At 38.7% G+C, this 23,375-nt stretch overlaps 2 protein-coding genes across 2 annotated transcripts in view; both read left to right on the top strand.

The window, feature by feature from the left end:
* Positions 1-15,002, top strand: part of UBE2V2 (ubiquitin conjugating enzyme E2 V2) — a 28,802-nt gene extending 13,800 nt beyond the window's left edge. Inside the window, exons 2-4 of the mRNA XM_072329443.1 lie at positions 4,393-4,538; positions 7,639-7,764; positions 14,133-15,002. Of these exons, the coding sequence (XP_072185544.1) occupies positions 4,393-4,538; positions 7,639-7,764; positions 14,133-14,279 (419 nt within the window). The 3' untranslated portion in view covers positions 14,280-15,002. The remainder of the gene's footprint in view (positions 1-4,392; positions 4,539-7,638; positions 7,765-14,132) is intronic.
* A 4,982-nt stretch (positions 15,003-19,984) lies between these two features.
* Positions 19,985-23,375, top strand: part of LOC140248908 (chloride channel protein C-like) — an 81,178-nt gene continuing 77,787 nt past the window's right edge. Inside the window, exons 1-2 of the mRNA XM_072330040.1 lie at positions 19,985-20,534; positions 21,392-21,521. Coding sequence (XP_072186141.1) covers positions 20,290-20,534; positions 21,392-21,521 — 375 coding nt within the window. The 5' untranslated portion in view covers positions 19,985-20,289. The remainder of the gene's footprint in view (positions 20,535-21,391; positions 21,522-23,375) is intronic.

Genomic DNA, 23,375 nt, shown 5'->3' with positions numbered 1-23,375 from the left:
ACCAGTTTCATGATTAAACTATTGGTATGTATGACCATGAGTGTTACTGTGTGTTTATGTGTTTTGTTTGTTTTTAAGTGAAGTGTTTCTTTCAGCTCTGTGAAAACTTGGTAAATGCAGCTTGACAGTTCATGTTTACAGCGTTGGAGGGTCAGGATGTACTTGTCAGTAAAATCTGCAGTGAGTTAAGCTTTGAAGATGAACTGGAAAGCAGTCGGGGGAGGTTGCTTTTGTTTCATTTGTAATTGTGATGAAGCCAGCTGTATTTTCATATACAAATAGCTGTGCTGCCCCTGGCCATTAAACATTCATGATTGGGTTGTCGCCCAGCTCTGCCACTCTGGTATCAGTTGATGAATCAGAGTGTTTCTTTTGAACAATGGGCAGGGGGTTGTTTTCCAATTCTTAAATGCAGGATTGCGTATGGAGAAAGATTTTATGTTCTTCCTGTGAACAAAATGAAATAAAGCAATAAAATTTGTCTGTGGATGTGAACCAGGTACCTTAAATATAGAACTGTTCATACTAAAATGAACCCAATATTTCATGTGTAAAATCATTTCTTGTGTTTCCAGCCCAAATGCTGTTGAACTGAATCACATTCTGAAAGGAAACAAATCTTTGCTGTAGTTTAAATTAACTTATAACATCTTTTTCTAGGAGGTTTTTAAATGAATTGCAGTCCCAGTAGGTGGTAATGGGTTTTTTTGTACATTTTCCCTCTAGACATTTTGACTCTTATTTAACTGCAGAGCAGCGTTTGCTGCCTGCTTGTAGCGTTGATGGGAGGTTGGTGTGGAGAGCCTGTCACTTGCTGTGGGTAGCGGGGAGAATCAGTGAGCACAGAGGGCTGAGTGAAGAGATGCAATAAACACAACAGTGCTGAGGGGTTATTTTCTAGGAACTTGTTATCTCCTGTGGTCTCGTATGTGAAGCTCTATTTGCCAGCCTGCTCATCTCCACAACCATGGTTTTGCAAAAGAAGGCTCCTGGGATCTTCCTTCCTGAGTCAATTCAGTTGATTAACTGGGTGGATTTGGTTTTATTACAGAAAGAATAGCTTTTTGCTAAATGAGTGTGCCAGTGCAGCTAATTGAGGAGTCCGATCAGTGCAAGAGTGGGAGGGGGGGACCTCTGCTGGCAGTGAGCAGCTGAGCTCAGCTGCTTGGGAAGGCAACAGCAGGTGAGCAGAAAAAAATCTGAAGGCCCATTTGGTTGTTTATGTGCACTTCTTCCAGAGATAATCTGCAACTCAGGAGTTCTGTGATCAGAGCAAGGCTTCTGAGAAATTGCGGGTTTAAGGCACTGGAAAATCATATGATAATTATTGTAAGAAGCCTAATGATAAAGGTTGGAGAAGTGTAAGATAAATCAAGTACACGATTTTATTTGGGGAAAGGAGATGTGAGGCACCAGGCTTTGCTTTATGAGGCTCCACGTGCTCATCAAAAACTCTTCATTCACAGAGTCATAGATTTCTTAAGAGTTGGAAGGGACCTTTAAAGGTCATCTGGTCCAACTCCCCTGCAAATGAACACAAACACCTGCAGATAGATCAGGTTAGTCAGAGCCTATTCCAGCCTGGCTGTGGAAGTCATATGCTGCATAACATTGATCGGCTGTAAGTTTGTCAGGTCAAGGTGGGACCAGAGGAATGAACATATGAATTTCAGGGAAGCTTTTTAAAAGGATGCCTACTGAAGTACAGAGAAGGGATCTGCTCCTTGATTCCTACTGTGCTAGTACTTTCAGGTAATTGTATGTGCAATCTTACTAGGGAAAATAAGTTTCCAGAATAGCTGAGCTCCATTAAAGTGTAGTTTTACATCTGAGTGTTTGCTGCTGCTTAACTGAGATCCTAGTGAGCTGGGTCATTTTGTCAAGCCTTCAGGAAGCTAACTAAAATGTATAATTTTATGCTCGGTTAACAACCTAAAATATCTCATTATGTAGCTTACAGGGGCAGTAATATCAAAGACAGGAGGAAGCTGAGGCCATACATGAGTGACTTAATTTCCTTACGCTGTCCTTATACTGTACCTTATGCCTTTTCCTGGGGATATGGAGAAATTGGGTATTTGTGTAACTTTTAGGAGATGCTTGCTAGCCTGTTTTGATGAAAAATGTTCAGAATATTTTCTGAACACAATTTAAAAGAAACCGTGGTTATGCAAGGGAAGCTATTTAGTTGCTGAAGCATGTGCTTATCTCTGCTTTTTCATTTGTGTAGGTATTAACTAAATAACATATGGTATGTTTTGGTCTTAATTCTTTGGACAGACCATTGGCAATGCAGACTAGGGTAGTGTCAAACATGAAATCTTAAGTGACTAAATGACTGATGTGAGGATCAGTTTTCTTTCACTGTCATCTTTTTCAAGCTATGTAGTATATAATTCTTGTTAAGAACTTTGTGTATACTTAGTCTTTATGTTAGTATTGTAACGTACCTTGTTTTTTTCAGTGGAATCATAGAATGCCTTGAGTTGATGATCCTTGGGATCCCTTCCAGGTTCCAACCCCCTGTCACAAGCACGGCTGCTAACCTCCAGGTGTAGTGCTAGACCAGGCTGCTCAGGGCTCCATCTAGCCTGGCCTTGGACATCTGGATGCCTTGGGCATCCAGAACCTCTTTGTAGCCTGTTCCAGCACCTCACCACTCCTTGAATGAAGAACTTCCCCCTGACATCCAATCTAAACCTTTCCTCCTTTAGCTTGAAACCATTCCCCCTTGTCCTGTGACTGTCTACCCTTGTGAAAAGTTCCCCTCCTGTTTATAATCCTGTTTTAAATACTGGAAGGCTGCAATGAAGTTGCCTCACAGCCTTCTCTTCTCCAGGCTGAACAAGCCCAGCTCCCTCAGCTTGTCTTTGTAGGGGATATGCTCCAGCCCTCTGATCGTCTTTGTGACTCTTCTCTGGACCCCCTTCAGCAGCTCCACATCTTTCCTGTATTGGGGGCCTCAGACCTGGTCACAGCACTCCAGATGTGGCCTCATGAGGGCAGAGAGGGACAGTCACTTCCCTGACCCTTCTGGCCACCCTTCTTTTGATGGAGCCCAGGATACCATAGGCCTTCTGAACTGCAAGAGCACACTGCTGGCTCATGTTCAGTTTTTCACCAGGATCCCCAGGTCCTTCTCTGCAGGGTTACTCTCAAGGAGTTTTCCTCCCTGTCTGTATATGTGTCCGGGATTACTCTGACCTGAGTGCAAAACCTTGCACTTTCCTATGTTGTACCTCATTAGGTTCACATGGGCCCACCTGTCAAGTTTGTTGAGGTCCCTTTGGATGGCAAAACAGGTTCTCTAGTGAAAAACAGGTACTCTAGTGGGGAAAAAAAAAAATCACAACAAAAAACATTGGAAATGCTATAGCTAAAGTGGCTACTAGAAAATCTGTAAGCTGTAGGTAGAATCTATAGTAATTAGTATTTATTGAAAGAAAACTGTAGTTATAATAATTGCTATCTTGTCACTGTGCATTTGAAAATATAAGTATACTGTGAGGGCATGTGCAAGTGTTAGCAAGCCTGCTTCCCTACTATCAGTACTGAAATATAATTTTAGTTGGAGATGTAAAGCAATTCCACTTGTTTAATACTTACCAATATCTGTCTGTTCCCACATATCATCATTAAAATCCAGTAATTATAGTTCAGCTAAGTGAATGTTACTTGGCTTTCTGAAGAGGCAGTACATTTTTATTTTCTGTTGTGAATCCGTCATTAACTCTCTTCAGCAACTTAATGAGTGTTTTTGTGCTTCTTAATCTTTTTCCTCTCTTAGTTGGGAATAATAATCACTGGGTTAAATGGGACCCAATTTCTAGTTTTTCAGTATCTGTTGAAGTATCTGTTTCATTGATTATTATTTTTTAAATTGAATTAAGTAATTTGAAAATGTTTCAGTCTTTCCTTTACAGTTAACATATTTTAATGTCATTTTAAAGTCATATTTTAATGTCCTTTAATTATTGTTGGGGAAGAAATTGCAATATTGATTTAATTTGAATTGTGCTTGAGCAGAACCTGACAGGCAATTAATCGATTTTGAAATGCTTTGGTTCTAAGCAGTCCGTGCTGGAGAAACAGGAGAATCTGAATGAAACCAAAGCAAAATGGGCAGAAATCTCTTGTTTTCTCTTATGTAGTTTGTGTTGCTAACACTTAGGAGGTACTGGCTTCTGGAGAAGTGGTTACTTGCTTCAGAATAACTTGAGCACTAAATAAGTTCAGATGGGGAATGTTCTTTATGCTTTGAAAACGCATTCAATGATTGCCAATGCATACCATACATAAGCAGTGAACTTGTTTATCTTTTTCTTGATGTGACCAGTATTAATTACATTCTTCCTTTTTTTTTTTTTTTTTTTTTCCTTTTTTTTTCTATAGTTAAAGTACCTCGTAATTTTCGCTTGTTGGAAGAACTTGAAGAAGGGCAGAAGGGAGTAGGTGATGGTACAGTAAGCTGGGGCCTTGAAGATGATGAAGATATGACACTCACCAGGTGGACAGGCATGATTATTGGGCCACCAAGGGTAAGCGTGACAATAAAATGCTTCAAGCACTACAAAATGCCAACAGAAAAAGGTTACTTTCTACACTATAAGGGAATTAGTTAAAAGGTGATGTAGAATTCAATGAATGTTGTAGGTCTGAAATACTGTAGAGTCACGTTAAAAGTCATCGCTTTCTGGCATGTTAGTGTTTTCAATCTAGCTTCCAGTCTAGTACATGTTTCTGCAACTGTCTAAGCCACTTGTGTTTTTACACTTTTTACTGAGTTAGAAATATACTTAGTCTGTATTTCTGTCATTACTGCCCATAAATGTAGTGACAGTGCAGAAAACAGGGTAAATTTCTTTCCGTGGTTTAACATATGTGCCCAGTAGCTTCTTTTCTGTAGCAAAGATGTATCATAGACTTTCAGCATTGCAATTTGTGCAATCTTGTTGAATCATGTGTTCTTGAAGAACAAACAGTTGTTAGTTGCCACTAATAGGATAAAACATATAATAATAAGAAAAATAATCAACTCCTTCTGACATTTTAAGTACAATAAAACATCACCTGTGCTAAAAGCCTGCAAGAGATGTAATCATCACTGATGTCTGAGTATCAGCCTTACCTGGTATGAATGGATACATCTTCACCTAACGTGTAACTTTTGTACAAGCTTTCTTATGAGTTAATATGATACAAAGGATCACTGTGAAAGACTTTAAATGAGTTTACTTCCAGTAGCTCTAAGTTAGCACATCTTTCACTGCTAACATGAATTTAATGTCTTGTGCCTCCTTTGGTGCTGGAGGGCTTATTGACTTATCCAAGACAAGAATTGAGATCAGAATTTGACCTCAGTGAAGATAATGAGTTCCAGAGTTACATTCAATGTAATTCAAGCTCCTTTTGGAAGTCAATTAGCTGTACCATGCAGCAGTCTGTTTAGAATATCTGCATAATTGTATGGAGCTCCTGAGACTTGGATACATTTGAGCCAGGATCAATTTAAAGTACAGCCATAACATGGGTATGCCTGGATACTAGGTTCTGTGGAGTCACAATATTCAAATCTATTTCAAAGAAAATTTGTAATAGTTTCCAGAACTGTCCGGCTGGTTACTGGTTACTAAAGCAGGTCCTTAATGCACCTTTGAAGGAAGTGATGATTATGTAGGAGGCTAAAGGCTTTTGTTATGAAACAATATGAAAAAACAAACTACTGGGATACAGTTTAAGTTTCAGTCAAATTATATTGTCTTTTATTTTTTTCCTGACTTTCTATGTAAAAGGGTGCAAGCAAGTAATATTCTGGACCATGTTAGAGACTTGCAGTCTTAGAATAGAATCACAGAATCACCAAGGTTGGAAAAGACTCACAAGATTACCCAATCTAACTGTAAGTCTTGCTTAGAGTAGAAGGAATTTCAGTATGTGGAGAGCTCAGATAGTAAAAGCTACCAGCTCTCAAGCCAGGATGGTACCTCAGTGAAAAGAACTGCACATACAGTTGTGAGGTCTATAGAAGATGGATGTTTTAGGTTGAGTTAGGTAGACAGTGTGCAGCTTGGCAGAGCACAGGGGAAGTTGCTAATGCTTCCCACAGTTCTTCATATACCACTCTCTGGAGCTGTGCAAGGAATTACTTATCAGTGTTTTCTTACTTGATTTGCAAGGTGAATCTGCAAGGAAGGGGAAGGAGAAATTTGTCTTGAATGAAAGGAAACAATTTTCTGACCATGAAAAAATGCTTTTGAAACTTCTTGGAAAGCTGGTCATGGACTTTTGACTTAAGGTTAAGTGTCAATTGGAAAAACACAGCAAAATTGGGAAGCTGCCTGGATAGGAATAAGGGAATGTGAATGAGTGCCGTTCTCAGGAATTTTTAGAGTTGTGAGCAATGGATGTACATTTCAGCCTGTTTCCACTAGAACTGACAGCATTCTCCTCTAAAATGTGGTAGCACATATATTTTCTGTAGCAGGACAAGATTAGTGTTGTTGGGCCTCTTGCTTGTAGTGGGTAATAATAGAAGGAAGTCCTTTCTTTGTAGAAAGGTATCCTATTTCCCTTTGTTTCTTTCTGACCCAGTTGTTGGTCCATCTGTAGCTTCTTGAAATAACAGGACACAGTTTGGATCCTTCAGTGGCACGATTTCAGTGCTGCCACTTAGTTGGACGCAGGGTGAACTGTTGATAATTTGACATTGAAGTTGATTCTTCTACTTGGAGTGAGTGACAGCTGGCTGATGCAGAACAGCTTGCAGGTGGTACTTTCTGAAAAATTTGGAAACATCTTTATGCTGCAGGTTCACATTAGCTGTAGACTTCATGTAGGAACTGGGTTTATGTTCCTTTTGGAGCACAGATGCTTGTGCATCAGTGACCAGTAGAGATGCTGGTGCCTTTTATTATGCATATCCTACTTGACAAGAAAAGAAAGTTGGAATTGTATTTATTTCTGACTGTATTTTCTCAAGATATGCTTAGAAACAGGTAGGAATGAAATGTTAATGAACTCTTCCACAGTCATTTGGGAGAGGTGTCTTCTGCAAACAAGCTGTCACCTAATTGCATTGCCTGAAGTTAATAAATTCTTTGGCAAACCAAGATTTAAGTGGCCATTTCTTGATTTTATTCTTCTCTGAAGTATTTATTTGCTTAAAAATTCTCAGCAATGACAGTCTTGCATATTTTCTGGAGTGCTACTTACTTCTAGAATATGATTTTTTATGTATACTATTTTCATCTTCTTTTTTTATTTGTTTTTTCTCACCTTTATCTTTCCCTGCTCCTTTTTGTTTTCTCTAAAGGTTATTTTCTTTCCTCAGCTCCCTGCTGTGCCACAAGTGCTTTGGCAATGCACATGGAGTAATTGTGAATTTAAAAAAAATTATTCTGTTAAAAGCTTTTTTGTGGTACTGTCAATAAGTAATAGCATTTATACAAATTGATCAGCTCATCAATGTAACCAAAGCAGTGGGATATCAGTAATCCAACATTATCAACTAGTACCTAATAATAATGAATTTAACTATTTCGTATTTCTTTGTCTTTATTCCTCTTGCCTTTACTTTTTGTTATGTTGTCAATATTCAGCTTTCAGTAAGATGCATTAGTCTGTCTTTTTGCTTTCTAGACAAACTATGAAAACAGAATATACAGTCTGAAAGTAGAGTGTGGACCTAAATATCCAGAAGCACCTCCTACAGTTAGATTTGTAACTAAAATTAATATGAATGGAATAAATAATTCCAATGGAATGGTAAGTTGAAATGGTAAGACCAACCATATTATCAATCTGTACTACAAACTCTTTTTATCCCAGATGAGGATTATGCATGTTGGAAGGAGTTTTCCTGTTTCAGTTTTACAGTATGATGTACTCGTTTAAATGAAGTTTTGGTCACCTATTGCACATGTTTAAATCTTTAGGTGTTTACAGTGTTTTAGTGGCTCTCAGTGGCTTATCAGTGAGACAAGCATTATTTATAGTCCTGAAACTGTTGGTTCTCAAATAAAACTGAAGATTTTAATTTTGCACAGAAAAAAAAAAATGTTTAAGGCATGTATTTTCCATGGATTGCTCTTATAAAAATCACATTGGATTCTATCATAGCAGGAACGCTGTTCTAAAGACCATTTTTTGTTTAGTTAGTAAAGTTTGTTTTAGTATCCAAACTTGATCTGATATTTCCATTAATTAGTATGTTTCTGCCTGAATCCTATTCTGGATGTAACTCTCTTGTAATGAACTGATGTGTTTAAATGCCTATTTTCTTTATAGTGGATTTATTAAAATCTGAGATTATTTTTAAGCTTCGGTCTTAAAGTCTTTTAATATGGATTGTAACCACTTTCGTATTGAAAATCCATTTGCAGTAAGTTACACTCCTAGCGGTGTGTTTGAGCTGTTGTAGGCCTTACTAGTTCACTGATCACCCAAAGCCAGTGAACTAATACCTCAGCAATAGTTTGAAGGGGATTTGAAATTTCTTCTTGCATACTCAACAACCCAACTCTGTCTGAAGATCCTATTAAAGTTGCTATCTACAAACCGGCTGTTGCTCTTTATTCCAGCTGTAGCTTATAATCTCAGTATCTGTGTTTATTAAGAGGTTGTGACCAGCCAAAGCTGCCAATCTGGAATGCAGTAGAGCTTTTGGTATGTTTATAATATTATTTTCGTTCCTTCTCCTTGTAACATGTATTATTTTGAATCAGTGAAGAAGTATGTTGCCATTAATTCATCTGTGCATGCCTGAGAATATAGCTGCTGGTTTCCAGAAGCAAAATTTCAGGCCTGCAGAGCCCGAAAGCTTGTGTTTACTGAGTCCATCTGCTTGGAGCTTGTGTTTGGAGAAGTCTGGACTCCCGCAGCCTGTTGAGAAACGGGCTGAATATTTGGACTGGAAGTTTGAATGGTGGTTTTAAAAGCACTGATAAAATTCAGTCATTGCTACAGGAAAATTTGATTAGAATGCATTTAAAAGCTTGCAACAGAACTTCATTCAATCTTACCCCAATGGTTCTAGGAGATAGTATGCTTTATGAAGGGTTTGCTGTGCAGATGCATAACTATACATGTTTCATGGATTTCAGTAGGACTGGGTTGTAATTTTAATGTAAAAAGTTTGCAGCACTAATGAATTTAAAACTTATGTGATTTTTTTATGTACCCTTTGTCCTGATTTCTTGTCTTTTGACTTGTTTTGCCATTGTTCTCACTAAGAATTGTGCCAGGTATGTCAGATAAACTTGGGGTGCGTTTTACAGAGGAGAGGACAGAACTGGAATTCTGGTGGAGAACAGGCATTGTTTGGCTTTGCTCCAACCTACTTTTTCATTTTTGGTTAAGCCACTTATCTGCGTAGGTTTCTGTGTGGATAGATAAGTCATGTTTCTAGACGGGTCATACACAAAGAGCGTACAAGCCATAGAGGCACTTCACTTGTGCTGAACAGATTCCTTTCTAATGGAAAGGGTAAGAGTAAGAAGCGTTTCTGTCTAAACATCAAGGAACATTTCACTGTGTGAGTGACAGCCCTGGCACAGACTGCACAGAGGCTGCACAGATGCTGCACAGTCTCCTCCTTGGAGATCTTCAGAAGCCTCCTGGGCACTTTGCTCTGGGCAGGGGTGTCAATGGTTTGCCAGCGCACTACATGATGTTATGACATGGAATACCAGTAACCAAAAATCATAAAACCATGACACAGGGGTTGATCCAGGTGGACCCAGAGGTCTCCTAAGAGTAGGATAACTTTATATTTTCTTAGTTCCAAATTTAAAAACAAAAAAAAAAAAAAAGAAAAGACAAATTTTGGTTTTCATTTTTAAGCATCTGAGCATATGTTTCAAAAATAGGGATTTAGGTAAAGCCTTTACTTATAGTGTGAGTATGGATGATAGTATATGTATACTAATAGTATAGTATATACTATACTATATGCTGTTTAGCTTTTAATTAAAGCTTCTTAAACATTAGGGAAAGATTTTTTTTTTCAGAATGAGATGTAATTTAGAAGTTCTAAAGCAATTCTGATCAAAATTGAGGTCTCTTTGCAGTAGTCTGCTGCATGTATGTTCTGGCTTGCTGCAAAATACTGGAAAGCAGAATAAATGTATGCGTGTTTAATGGATGAAAACATAGGAAGACAAAATAACCCGACCTGTGCCTCTGAAGAAATCTGTTAAAATAAGAAACTGAAGCTTGAACCCATCTCTTGTGCTGCTTATTCTGTTGTCTGAGCCACAAGCTCAGATCTTTTTTCGTCTCCTAAAACATCCTCCAGCATCTTTGGAACAGACCATGTTTCTGCTTCCTATTTTATTTCCTTGTCTATTTGAAGCTGCTCTCTCACTGATTCTTTCATATAATAGATCATAAGGTAGTATGCTGCATACTTTGAATGATTGGAAATGACAGTTTTGACTTCAGAGAAGCTCTGCTATCCATATTTCTGTAGCCTCTTTGTTCGCTCATGACCATCTTTTGATCACATTGCTTGTAGATGTCATAAAAAATATTGATGACTTGTAGAATAGAAACCCAAGATAAACAGCAACAAAAAAGTTGCCATAGCAATATTATGGTAATACTCAAAACGATTTTGGCAGCGTTAAAGTATACAAAGTAATTGTGCCAGTTACTGCTCGTGGTAGAGTCCCCAGCATGAGCTTAAAGGGTAATAATTTCTTTTGACTTAAGTGTGAATGGTGGAGGAGAGTGATGGATATGTACTGGAGTTAACTTTAACCTAAGAAAGCTAGTCTTAAACTGCTCTTATGTTTTGCATTGAAATGCAGGTATTTGTATTGAGTTTATTCTTACTGACAATTGAAATATTTTGACTTTCTGTTTGATTGTTTTGGGAAGGGAGTTTTGCTTGTAAGTGGATTTTCCATCAGCAACATAACTTCAGGGACAGTGTAGAAAAGGCAAGGGCTGATTAAGGAGTATTTTGTATCAGAAGGCCTAACTTAGGTTCATTGAATCACCCTTTGAAATTGCTTTTCTTATTTGCAAGTTATAGTTCGTGGTTTTCTGCTTTTCAGTTTGCCTGTGGAGCTACTGTGTTTGCATACAGGATTGGGGTACTAAGTTCAGACAAGCTAGTCCAAGTACTTATGTAGGGCTGGACAAAATGCTTTTCTGTGCTAATGGTGTCACTGTTGTGAAACCGTATTTAAATTATTGTTCTTAATGCTGCAGAGTCTTTTCTCTTGGAAAATTTTGTATCCTGTATTGATGAAATGCAGGTTGCATTCTGGCATGCTATTTATTTTCCCATGGTCTTTTGGAGATGTCTAATTTTTGAGTCTGTGAGAGTGTTTTTTAACAGTCTGTCTTGCAGGATTTGCATCACAAAAACTTACAGCTGGAAATCCTTGTTACCCGTAAATTCACTTGGGCCTCTGTCAACTATAATTCTGTCAAATGCTGTCCGGTTATTGCTTTGTGTGTGTTTATTGTAAACTAAGCAGTTTGCTGCTGCTTGAAGTTTTCTTAAAGTTATTGAGAAAATTATAAATACCTGATACTTTACAGCATTCTGGAAAATTATTTGGTTTGATTCCAGTAATTTAGTGAAGTGATATAGATAATTTCTCCTTTTTTGTTCAGTTAGATGTATAGTTGTGTACCCCCAGAATAAAACAGTCCTCAGATTGCAGTTTTCAGCTCTGTTAGCTTTTATGCCATCTAGAAATTTCTTCCTCTTATATATAACAGATGCATACTTCAGTATTAATAAGATGCTCTTGTGTGATTTGAATGTTACATAGTTTGCGTCAGCCTTCCAAGTATCTTAGTGTTTTTCTTCATAAAGTAAATTTATTGCCTACTGTCTAAATGGGAAATACATCCTGCAGTGCAGTTTCCGAGCCAAAATCTTCACTGCTGCAAGATGTCATCAAAAAAGTTGGTGACTTGCAAAAATAGACTTGAGATAAACAGCAGAAAAATGTTATGTTGCAGCAGTCCTTACTCAGAAAGCATTCATAGGCAGAGTTTACAGTCTGTTAGCTTACTATTATGAATTCCCAGCCAAAAAGAAAAGCTGAAGAAGGCTTACTTTGAAGTGATCCCCTCTCATATTCCAGTGTAGCCAGTGTATGTAGAACATCATTGATGGCTGATCACTAAGTGCTGTAAATGAGGCTGAGTCCAAACTTGAGGTAGACTAAAAAAGTAAAGTTGAGGAGAATCAAGGAAAAGGAAGATAGTTTGGGAGCAGAACTGCAAGCTGAAGGCAGATGTTCACTGGGGGAGTCCCAGAGCAACTGCCTTTCTGTCTACTTTTTGCTAGCTCAGTCTTTATGTGAACAGATACTAAGTTTTCTCTTTTTAACCTTTGGAAAACTAAACTTAACTTTCTGTTCTTTCTCATACTGGCCTACTGGTGGTCTTCTAAGCAGCTGATTACCACATGAGCTTGTACCCCCAAGGAGTACATTTCTCCTGGCTGGAAAGCTTCTGTTGTGGCTGTTATTGGGTCCTTGGCCTCATTTAATTTTACTTCTTTTCCTCTGGTTTTCTTGGGGAGATGACCAGTTTTCAGGGAGATCAGAGATGTGTGATTTCTCCTCAGCTACTGAGGGTATTTCAGGCCAACGTGGAAGTTGTTTAAATTACTGGTCTGTCATAGGGCATAGACCAGAGCAATTGGTACTCATATTTTGTTCTACTTTGCTAAAGAGGATAGTAGGTAAGCTGCAGAGAAGTATTAGCAAGTGGTGGTGAGTGTGTGCACACATGTGTAGGGAAAAATAACTTATTAATCATTGGCAACAAAATGCAAAGTGAACATGTGATTTGAGCACTCATTTCATCTGTTACCAGGATGTGTAACCACTATGATGATTTTTTTTTTCCATTTTCCAGAGGTCCTCTATCAGTAGTAATGATGGTCTAGTGCATTTCTCTATTTCTCTGTGTTCTCTATATGGAGAACATTTTTCAGTAGTGAGACCTACTGTTCTAACCTCTGAAATTAACTCACATTATTCATAGATCATTGGGTCCAGGTGGTTGGGCACAAGCTCTGGTGAGTCTTGCTTTAATCTTATTTAGAAGGACTGTAGAGGAGGAAATCTGTAGGATCTTTGTGCTTCCCAACTAAGAATATGGCTAATTGAGGCATTATTTGATTGAGCTGCTGTTTTATAACATGGGTGATCTCTTCAGTTTTTCCCATTTTCTTTCATCTAACAGTCTGCTTTTTAAGGAAATAAAACATTTTCCAGTTAAAAGTTTATTCTGTTGAGGTATTGCTTCTTTTATATGCCATGCTAAAGCAAATACTTTTGTCAAAAGAAGAGGAGGCAATCCAGGACTTAACCACCATGGTCTGACTAGTGATCTAGTGGGTAGCAGCCACTTAGCAGATGACTTGTGCTTACCTATGGAAACCTTTCTGTTGTGCTGTGATTGTGTAATCCCACGGGTTTAATAAATGAATAGGGAAAGTCCACATGTAAGTGATATACAGTAATCTTCGAAGCTCCATTAAATGATTTACTGTAAAAACAAGAACTAATAAAAGAACTAATAAATAGCTAAACATCATGATTCAAGTATTTCAGGCCATTTCTTAGCATATATACTGATACTGGGTATATCAGAAGCGCCACGTAATATCGGTATGGAATGATCACAAACTGATACTTGAAGCAAGGGAAATATTCCTTTATAGAGCTGTGCTTGCTTATCAGTGTTTTTAAAGAGCTGAGGAAAACCCAAGTGTATATATTGGGTTAATGAAGGAGGTTTTTTTGAGTCATTTGAAACAAATTGGTAAGAAGGTGTGGCTCCAATTTAGCAGTGAACTATTTGCTGACTTCTCTCCCACTCACCCCATCCTTTTTGTTCGCACTAATGTTAATTTCAGCACAGATGGAGGGATCCACCTGCATGGGTCTTATTGCAAAATCTGTAGCTGTGTGCAAGTGTATGTTTATTTCCCTAAAAACTATATTATGAATGTGGGGACTTTATACCACATAGAAATTGTCAGATAATGTTTTGACTCCTTCTTAGAACCATTAGGTCAATGACAGTAATTCATATATAGATTTTTTTTTTTTAATTACTATTTCATGATAACTTACAACTCTGTCTTCTCTTTCCAGGTGGATGCACGGAGCATACCAGTGTTAGCAAAATGGCAAAATTCTTATAGCATTAAAGTTGTACTTCAAGAGCTAAGACGTCTAATGATGTCCAAAGAAAATATGAAGCTTCCACAACCTCCAGAAGGACAAACTTACAACAATTAATTTTAGCTGATTCTCAAACTTCTGTCTTAAAACAACAACCTTCTACTCATGTTAATGTCTTGATTAAATCTCACAATGCAAACACCCACACATTAAAAGAATTTCAGCTGGTATACATGACCTGGACATTTGTAAGAATATATATAATATATGTATGCCCAATATGTTTTCAGGCACTATGGGAGAAAAAGGCAGCACAATTATTTTTTTTCTCTTACCAAGGCACTGTCATTTAAGCATAAGCCTGAAATAGCCTAAAATTGGAATTCAGGTTTTACAAGATGAAAGCATGACAGGAAGTGTCAGGTTGCTGTGGAATAATATATGTTTCTGAAAATAATCTCTTGAGAAGGCAGAGTATAAATGGCATGCTTTATCCATCTTGCTTAGTAAAAGAGCTGCAGTTAAAATTTGTTTTAAAGTAGCAGGTACAGTGAATACCGTTGCTCATCTTGTTTAATTTTGCAAGGGTGTGGGTACCGACTACTAGTAGTGTCACAAAGTATGTTCAGGATTGTTTTCATACCTGTATTTATAAAATGGGGGGATTAATTTCTGTTAAGCAGCTCCTGTGTGTTACATGTATCGGACATGGCAAATATTTGTTTACAGTCTTTGTTCTAATAAACCATGCATTTAAGTTTTAGTGAAACAAGGAAATGTATGGATATGTGATTGAGATTAAAGTTAGTCTTAAAATGTAAATAAAATGTGGAAAGTGTCTGAGGCTGTGCCATTTCTATAACAGTGATGTATTATATATGTACAGTAACCTGCAAAAGTAGTGGAAAGCCAAACATGATATTGCTGCTGGTTTTACATGCACCTTTTGTATGCTCAGTTTACTTTAGAGGTAAAGGTATTTCTGTTGCTGCAGAGTAACTTCTGTCATCTCCACTACCACTTCTTTATACAGACTTGTACTGTGCATGTAAAGAAAAAAAAACAACCAAACAGCCTCCCCTCCTTGAACCAAAAGCAAATATCTCATCTACAGACTCCCCTACGCCTCCCCTCCAGAATCTTTTGAAAAATGAGCACGTTTCTCAAGTGACTTACTTGACCTCTGAGCGGTTTTCAGACCATATTTCTGAAGTCTCTCAGGTCTCTGTCATGCTTTGGCAGTTGTTACCTCGATTCATGCATTCTTGCATCGTTCCTTCTTTTATGTTTCTTCCCTTTTTTTCTTGTCTGTTCCACCTTTGCCACTTATCAAACACACACAGAAAGAATCTTCTGGAAGCTTTAATAAAAAAAAAAACAAACAACACATATGCTACAGATCATCATATCTTCATCTGCTTTTCATGTGTCGTGTGCCTCACGGTCCTACTTAGAACACCCGTTGCCTCTTAAAAATGTTGGTCTGAGTTTTTGATATGTTTTTCGTGGTGAGATGGTTTGGGTTCTGTTACTGATTTCTCCTAAGAAAGTAAGCTAACAGTGTCCTGTGGGAAATGAGGCCCCTTTTGGAAGATGTGTTTGTTTATTTTGGTGAGAACATCTGACAGTGGGAATAAGTTGACTATTTGCATTCTAGGTTTTATTCTTAATCAAAAGCCATCAACAGCCAGGTAGCTTTTGTTTGATATGCCTTTGCTGATCTCTCATGTAAAGAACCTCTAAAGGCAATAAACTAGATGTTCTTTGCTTTCAATGGAGAAATTTAATTTTTTTTTAATGCTTTTTCTTTTTGACAAATTTGACACTTGTAGAATTAGTGGAATTAGCTGGCAGCTACCTCTTGTCTGTATTTCTATGACATGCCATTTGTGACGGTTTGGTGGTTTGGTTGAAGCGCACTGCAGTGTTTTCCTACTTGAATTTCATTTGAATTATTCTGATGCCATTAAATCTTTTGTTACGTTGACACTGGTATCTATAACCAGATAAAGTAATGGGTTTGTGCAGTTCTGAGATGGGAATTTTTGGGGAAACTACAGCATAAACTCGAGAGAACAAGAAGCACTCAGACTATTACATGGCTTAAGAGACTGTCTTATTGACAGCATGAAAAAGGTCTGGTTGGTCACTTGGTCGTATGTGATACAAGGTCATCCTGCATCATCAAGTTTTCACCCTTGTCTGTACTTGATCTGTTTGTATCTGTACTAATCTGCATATCCAGCTGTAAGCAGACACGCTTTGCATAGGAAAAAGCAATGGTGGAGAGAGCTCACCTGAACTCTGACACCAGGGCGTGAGATGACTGAATCATACTCCTGCAGTGGTCTTAAGTGACTTGGATATCCTTTCTGCTCACACTGGTACAAGACGGTATGCAACTCCTTATGGAATGTTACACTGTTTTTGGCGACTGTAAGAAGTTGAAAGCCTTCCCTAAGCTGTTCTGTTACATGAGGAAGATTTTAGTACACAGCTGCTTACTCTCCTCTGGAAGGGTTGCCTTATTTTGCAAACATCTCTGTCTGATCAGCATTTGCCCAGCGATTTGTTTTATCGTGTTGTGTTTCTTTTTGGTAACTTAATTTCCGTGCCAGCATTTGAAATTTCCTCTCCTTAATTTGTGTGGTGTTTGTTGGGCAGGATCTGTATGTGCTGCTGTTAGCAAATGTTTGACTTTTTTTCCCCTCAAAACTGTATTTGCATGTCTTGCAAAGTTGAGCATCATTTTCAACCAGTTGCGTGTGGAACAAAGCTCAGAATCCAAATATAGCAACTGTTCTTCAAAGTGCATGTGAAAATTTGCTAGTGGTCTTGAACTGGTGTTTAAAACATTGTGCTCCGAAACACTGCTGAAGTTCTTGTGTGCTGCTTTTTCAAGGGAGGGACGAGTTCTTTGTGAAATAGAGGAGTAAAACTGAAGGTGGTTTCATGCTTTTTGAACCTTAAGATATAACAAACAATCCACATTAGTAATAATGTGCCTTACCCATCTATAGTGAAGTACATGAAGGTGGCAAGGTGTGCTTCTTGATGGCATGGATCTTCCCAAAAGCATCTGGAGAATACTTGTTAATTAGCAAGGCAAAGCTACTGTGGAATAAATGCATCATTCACACTCCTCCAAAATGTCATTGTACAGTGGATACCCAAAGGAAAACGTCAGCATGTCCTTTCATTTGATCAACCATATAATAAACAGGCATTTAGAGAGGCAAGTGTTTGTTTTACATGGTTACTTTTAGTACCACCATAGAGAACTGTGAACCAGTAGTATGGAAGTTGTGATACTGAAATTCTAGGTTAATCAGAGCGATTGGTCCGAAGGTGAAACGTGTATGTGTGGTTAATTAAGTCAGTACTATTAAAGACTAAAGTCTGTGTTAAATCCTTGTCACATTCACCAAAATACCGGACGAATTGCTGGTAACCCTGACCCCTGCCTGTTCTGGCCTTCTGTTTCTTCACGTTTGTTGTTTGCTGGATGAAAGCCTCAAGAATTCCAGATCATCTGGGTGCTGTGGGGCACTTGGAGCCATGGGACCTTCCGCTGCTGATAGATGTTGAGAATAACGCCTTGCCGCAGCATCGCCGCTTCAGGATTCATGGAGATGATCACACTCATTTTGCGTCTTATCAGACTTCGGTCTCATGTAAATTTTTTTTTCCTGTATGAAGATTCACAGATGAAATTTATGATCTCTTATGGCAGAATTAACCTGTAATGATGGATTTGTTACAGTCTTAACTGACAGTATTCCAAACAGCTGAGTCCTTAAAGCCAGCGTCAAATGTACGAGTCATTGCATTCATGGCAAAGGTCTGCTAAGCGAGGGCAATATTTTCACTCCTTAAGTGCTGTAACTTGAAGTATTGAAATAATGTGAAGTGAAAATATATAGTCGTCATGTTTCTGGTTAGTGATGGTTTTAATACTGCCATCCAATGACTACGATAAGTATTTGCTTCCTTGAGCTGTCATTCAAATTACCTATTAAACACTTAAGTGTTTAAAGCCTTTGTCGCCTGGGTTAGTAGTGTAATGGTTATGATTTTTAGAGTGGGATGCTCGGAACAGCGTAGTGCTTTGGAAGCTCCTCATTTCTGTTTTCAACCTGCTAAAATTATAATGATAATAAAATCTAAACTGCTTGTGTTCCTTGAAGTAGCAACTATTTCTTCCTGGCGCTTCAAAAACACATTTATCTGTTAGGAATTTTTTGTGCTATTCAGCATTAATTATTAATCTCTAATGTTTCACTGTATTTATGATTTGATGATTCTGTAATATCTGTATAATGATCGGTATTAAATCGGATGCCAACAAACACATGCACCCCTTTGCTTGACAGATGCACAAATCACATCCCCTGCTCTGATAAGCCTGCAGCCGAAGACACGGAAACAGTGGAGAGTGAAGGATTTCATACAGTTGAAATGCACACAACTCCGTATGCCATTCAGAACTGCTTGGTTCTCTGCAGAAAACTGAGGGCTGATCAATTGTTTGCCCGGTTTTTATAAGCTTGCTTCTACTCAGTGGAAATTACATTGTGTGGTTACCCAGATATACAGATAACAGGTTATTTCTTCCTAGGCTGGAGTGTTTTAGTGTGTTTTTTACTGTGAGTTGTAGTGTAGCTGCTTTTGTGTGTAATAGTTGGGATCTGTTTGATGTCTGTGCTATTTAAAGACAAGTGGTAGAATTCTGGGGGGGTATTAATTTCATGCTATATTGCTAATGCTGCTTGGAGAGCAGTGGCAATGAGTAGAAAACCTGGGCACTGGCCGCAGCATGGATTCTCTGCTCTCATGCTGGGGAACACTGGTGGTAGAAAGCAGTACAATCTTTATGCACGTTTGACAGGGCTGATAATATACCCTCCAGGGTACTTTGCAGAGGAAAGATGAAGGCTCACATTCAGCATTGATGTGTTAACTGTGCTCCCCTGTGCACACAGTGACAGCCGAAACACGTAGGTTTGGGTTCCAATTCTGGTGGGGTCTTTAACCAATGTGTATTTCTAGCACGGAAACCTCTGGTACAGAATGCTTTTACAGCCCCACTGATCATTGTAATTTCTGCCTTCCTCTAAATGTTCTGAAAATAACTATTTTTCTGAATTCACGAGGAGTACGTCTTCAAGTTTCTTTGTGGAAACAGTAAATGAATGTCCCATGAATGCGTGTGTGCATTTTGCAAGGCTACAGCTGTCCTCTGCAGAGGTGTTGCTGGGATACAGGCATGCTTTGCTTTCCAGCTTGATCTAATGCAACTTGAAAGTGACATCATTTAAGTCCCCGTATCTCAGAAGTAAAGGGCTTGATTAAGAGCTCTCATCCCTTCCCAGTCATTAACTGACAATCAGGAACTATTTATGTTTCATCACTATTTCAGATGAGGCTTTTCCAAGCTGACCCATGTGCCAGCAACTGGTGGGCGGCAGCAGCCTTCTTCTCTCCTTGCTTTGTAACCAAAAAACAAACCCTGGAGCTGGCAAACATGCAGCACATAACAGGTTTCTATTTACAGTAAATACGTGACCTGCAACAAACCTGTTTTCAGTGGTCAACCTGCCAACTTCCTGATGTACAAGACCCAAATTGGAGCAAGTCAAGTAGGAAATGTTTTGTTTGCACCCTATTTTTTACTGTGAATAATACAGCAATGTAGGTTTTTTATTTTTATTTTTATTTTTTATTTTTTATTGTGTGATAATATTATTGGGTCAAGATCTCCAGACAGCCCAAAGCACAGCGTGTCATCATATCTTTAAAACAATCAAGGCCCCCATCACTTAAGCATCCCTGACTTCTAAATGTTCCATGAGGAACAGGTGCAATAGTCTTGTTACAGTGAACCACTTTAAGGTCTCTCTGCTTTGAGGGACTTCTTCATCAGTGAGTTCCAGCTCAGACAGGTTCTCTTTGCATTGGAGGTGTTGGGGCTGTGTATAGCCACAGCAAACCAACCTCAAACACAAACAAGTCCATCACTACGTCACAGCCACTCCATTCTTGTGGGGCTTTTCTTTCAGTCTAAAGGTGACTGGTTGCTGGCTCATGTTGTTGTTCTTGGTATCTCAAAGGTTTTGGAGGCCACATCATGGCATCACTTTTTTCCTATAGGAGACACATGGATGATGGCGAAGAGGAAATGTTGATGGCAGAAGATCACAGCCCTGATCTGATTCATCATCAGGATTTTAGGAGGCAATGTGGCATCAACAGAAGTAGTTTAGCCTCTTATGACTGCAGAGAGAAAGAACAGCCAGTATCCCATGAGAGTTTGGATTATTTGCCTTCACACAGTGCAGTTTATAAGAAGTGGCTACAAGAGAAAACATACGGGTAAGCCTATTTTATGTATCCTCTAGGCTGTAGGAAATTTGGCCAATCCACGGAGATGCCTCCTAGCAGAAGGAAAACGTTATGAGCTGTTTCTTTACATAGGAAAATCTTTTGATAGAAAGGAGGGGGTCAAGCGGCAAGCAACTTTTGTTTAAAATTGGTTTTTGATTGTTTGTTCCTTTTCTCTTGACGAATTATTGAATATATGGGAAAAAAAAAAAAATTACAGGTCAGTGTATACAATTTTAAAAGACTTTGCAGAGGTTTGTGGAATGTTCCCTTTCTGAGACTTTTCCTGAATTTCACATAGTGTAATATGCAAGAAACATGGTATTTGAATCTGAATTGTGTGACTTCAGTCCTCAATGACTGAACTAACTAAAGTTATTGTCAGCGCATAATTATCACTAGAGATATGTGATACAAAAAATGCAAACTAGAAATAAAGATTTGTGTGCATTTGCATAATAAAAGCTGTATCATTGCGGAAAAAGACAGCAGGAATTTATTTTAAGCCAGCTCTGACTGCACTACTGGATGCTTAATTATTGATACTCGTAAATGAGTTTTGGTGGATGCCATCAGACAATCAGCATTTGAAAGGCAGGTTGCGTTGTAACTTACACATAAAAACAAACAAAAATCAGTGATGCTTGTTACCCAAATGTCTCTCACCTGAAGTTAGAATTCTGTGAGCATGGGCTTTTGTGAGACACAGTGGCAGAAACAGCCTCTTGCTCATGCAGTCATGATAAATGATCAGAAGATCCTGAAAGTGGAACTTGTGTATTTATGAGAAGAAGTGCAGCAAATGGTCCTTCGCGGAAGGCTGAGAAATAATTGTGTTCTGTTTCTAGAAAAGAGTGGGATCGGTGGCTGCTGATGGGGCTAATTGGAACAGCAGTTGGGATGCTGGGGTTTTTGACTCATCAGATAGTTGATTCTCTCATCAAATTGAAATGGGACCTGGTGGAGAGTTACCTGAAGGTAAGCAAAAGAAAGTTAGATTGACCTCCTCTGAACTAATTCGTTGGAAAACCCACATAAAGATTTAACTGACCAGAGGTTCTGCCTGTCTAGATGGGTATGGATGTCAGATATCCTGTGGTTCTTTTTGTGGTCATGTTCCTTTTCTCCAGCTTACCTTCCATTGCAGTTTAATATCTGGTGGTGTTCTTAGAAGACTGATGAAGGTAGTTGGTCTAGTAGAATGGTCTTGTGGTCTTCATGCACATACAAAAAAATGAAAGGAGCATGTGCCATGTCATGTATTGTTGATGCCAAAAGGAAAAGAGCTGGGTTTCCCTTAAGACACTTTGTAAGTATGCCATTTGGCTATCAGCTTCCTCAGTCAGGTGCATTAAGAATATCATCAGCAAGTTGTACAAGGCAGTCCTCTTTTACTCTGTGCTGATGAGGCCTGATCTGGGGTATTGTGTTCTGGCTCTCCAGTGGAGACCTGGTCTCACTGGAATGAATCCATGAAGATCTATGAAGATTATGAGAACTGAAGTCTCTATCATGCAAGAAGAGTCTGAACAGCCTAGCACTGTTCAGTCCGCAGAAGAGAAGGCCCAAGGAAACCTTACTATGTGTTCACACCTGATAGGAGGGAGTCATGAAGACTGAGAGACAGAGACGTGTTAGTGGACAAAAAAGCCAGTCTGATAGATCACTCCTTAAGACCAGTGTGGTATTAAGAAGTAGGCATGGTGCCAGATGCATGGAGATCAGCTCTGCCTACCATACATACCTAGAACAAAAGATCTTCAGCTTCTATACATTTCTTGTGTTATGTATGTAAGAGTTTACCCAGACAGTAAATACATATTCAACAACTCCCCTGAAATGATTAACAAAGGGTTCCGCCTCCTTGCCACAAGATCTATCTTTTTGTGGTGGTGGTCCTGGGTCCCCCTTTGGTCATCCTCGTGTGTCCTTTAGCTAAACTCTGATCTTTTTACTCTGTTTTAGGGATCAAAATTTCATTTTTAGGATGTTTTGCTCTCTACAGGACCAAATTGTAGTTGTAACTGGTTCTTATCTTTGGAGAGGCCTTGTGAAGCGGTCTTGCTATGTAGGCAGGAACCTTCTGCAAACTGTCCATTTCCTGTTATCTAAAGTGATCACAGTGCTCTGCAACAGACAGATGCTTCTGAGTGGTGCTCAGTGACAAGAATCAATGGGCATAAAATGAAATACAGGGAATTTGAACATAAGCAAAAGCTTTTAAAATTATTTTGTGATCTAGCCCTGGGAAAAGGTTGCTGAGAGAAACTGTGGATTCTCCATCCTTGAGAATCCTTGTCAAAATCTGACTGCACGTAGCCCTGACTAACCTGCTTTAGCTGAACCTGCTTTGAGTCTCTCTGGACTAGGTGATCTCCAGAGGTGCCTTCCAACCTGTTCTGTGAATTCAGGATGATGGACAATCACGATAATGCTGCCAATTGCTAAAGGACAGGTCTCAATTTCTTGGCAGAAATGCAAGTGAAAACATTTTCTATGGATGAGATGGAAGCTGAATATATCTAAGGGAATATCCAGTAAATGGGCAGGCTCAGGTTTTCCATGAGGAAAGCATGTGTAATGCTCTTGAAATCCGACTTCCCTGTATATTTCATATACAAACTAATTATATGTTTATAAAATATATTAAACAATGGATGAATACACATATGTATATGCATATGTGCACTTATATACATACTCGTGTGTGTGTATGCATGCACTGATGTGTAGCTAGATTTATAGAAAGAAGCCACAGTTTGACTCCAGGGCACAACCACAACACACAGTGCTGGCCCTGCTGTATTATAGCATTTGTCCTATTGTATTAAA

This window comes from Excalfactoria chinensis, chromosome 2 (assembly GCF_039878825.1).
Source record: "Excalfactoria chinensis isolate bCotChi1 chromosome 2, bCotChi1.hap2, whole genome shotgun sequence".
Taxonomy (NCBI): Eukaryota; Metazoa; Chordata; class Aves; order Galliformes; family Phasianidae; genus Excalfactoria; species Excalfactoria chinensis.
The sequence above is the reverse complement of the archived record's forward strand: the minus strand, read 5'-3'. Positions and strand labels throughout refer to the sequence as shown.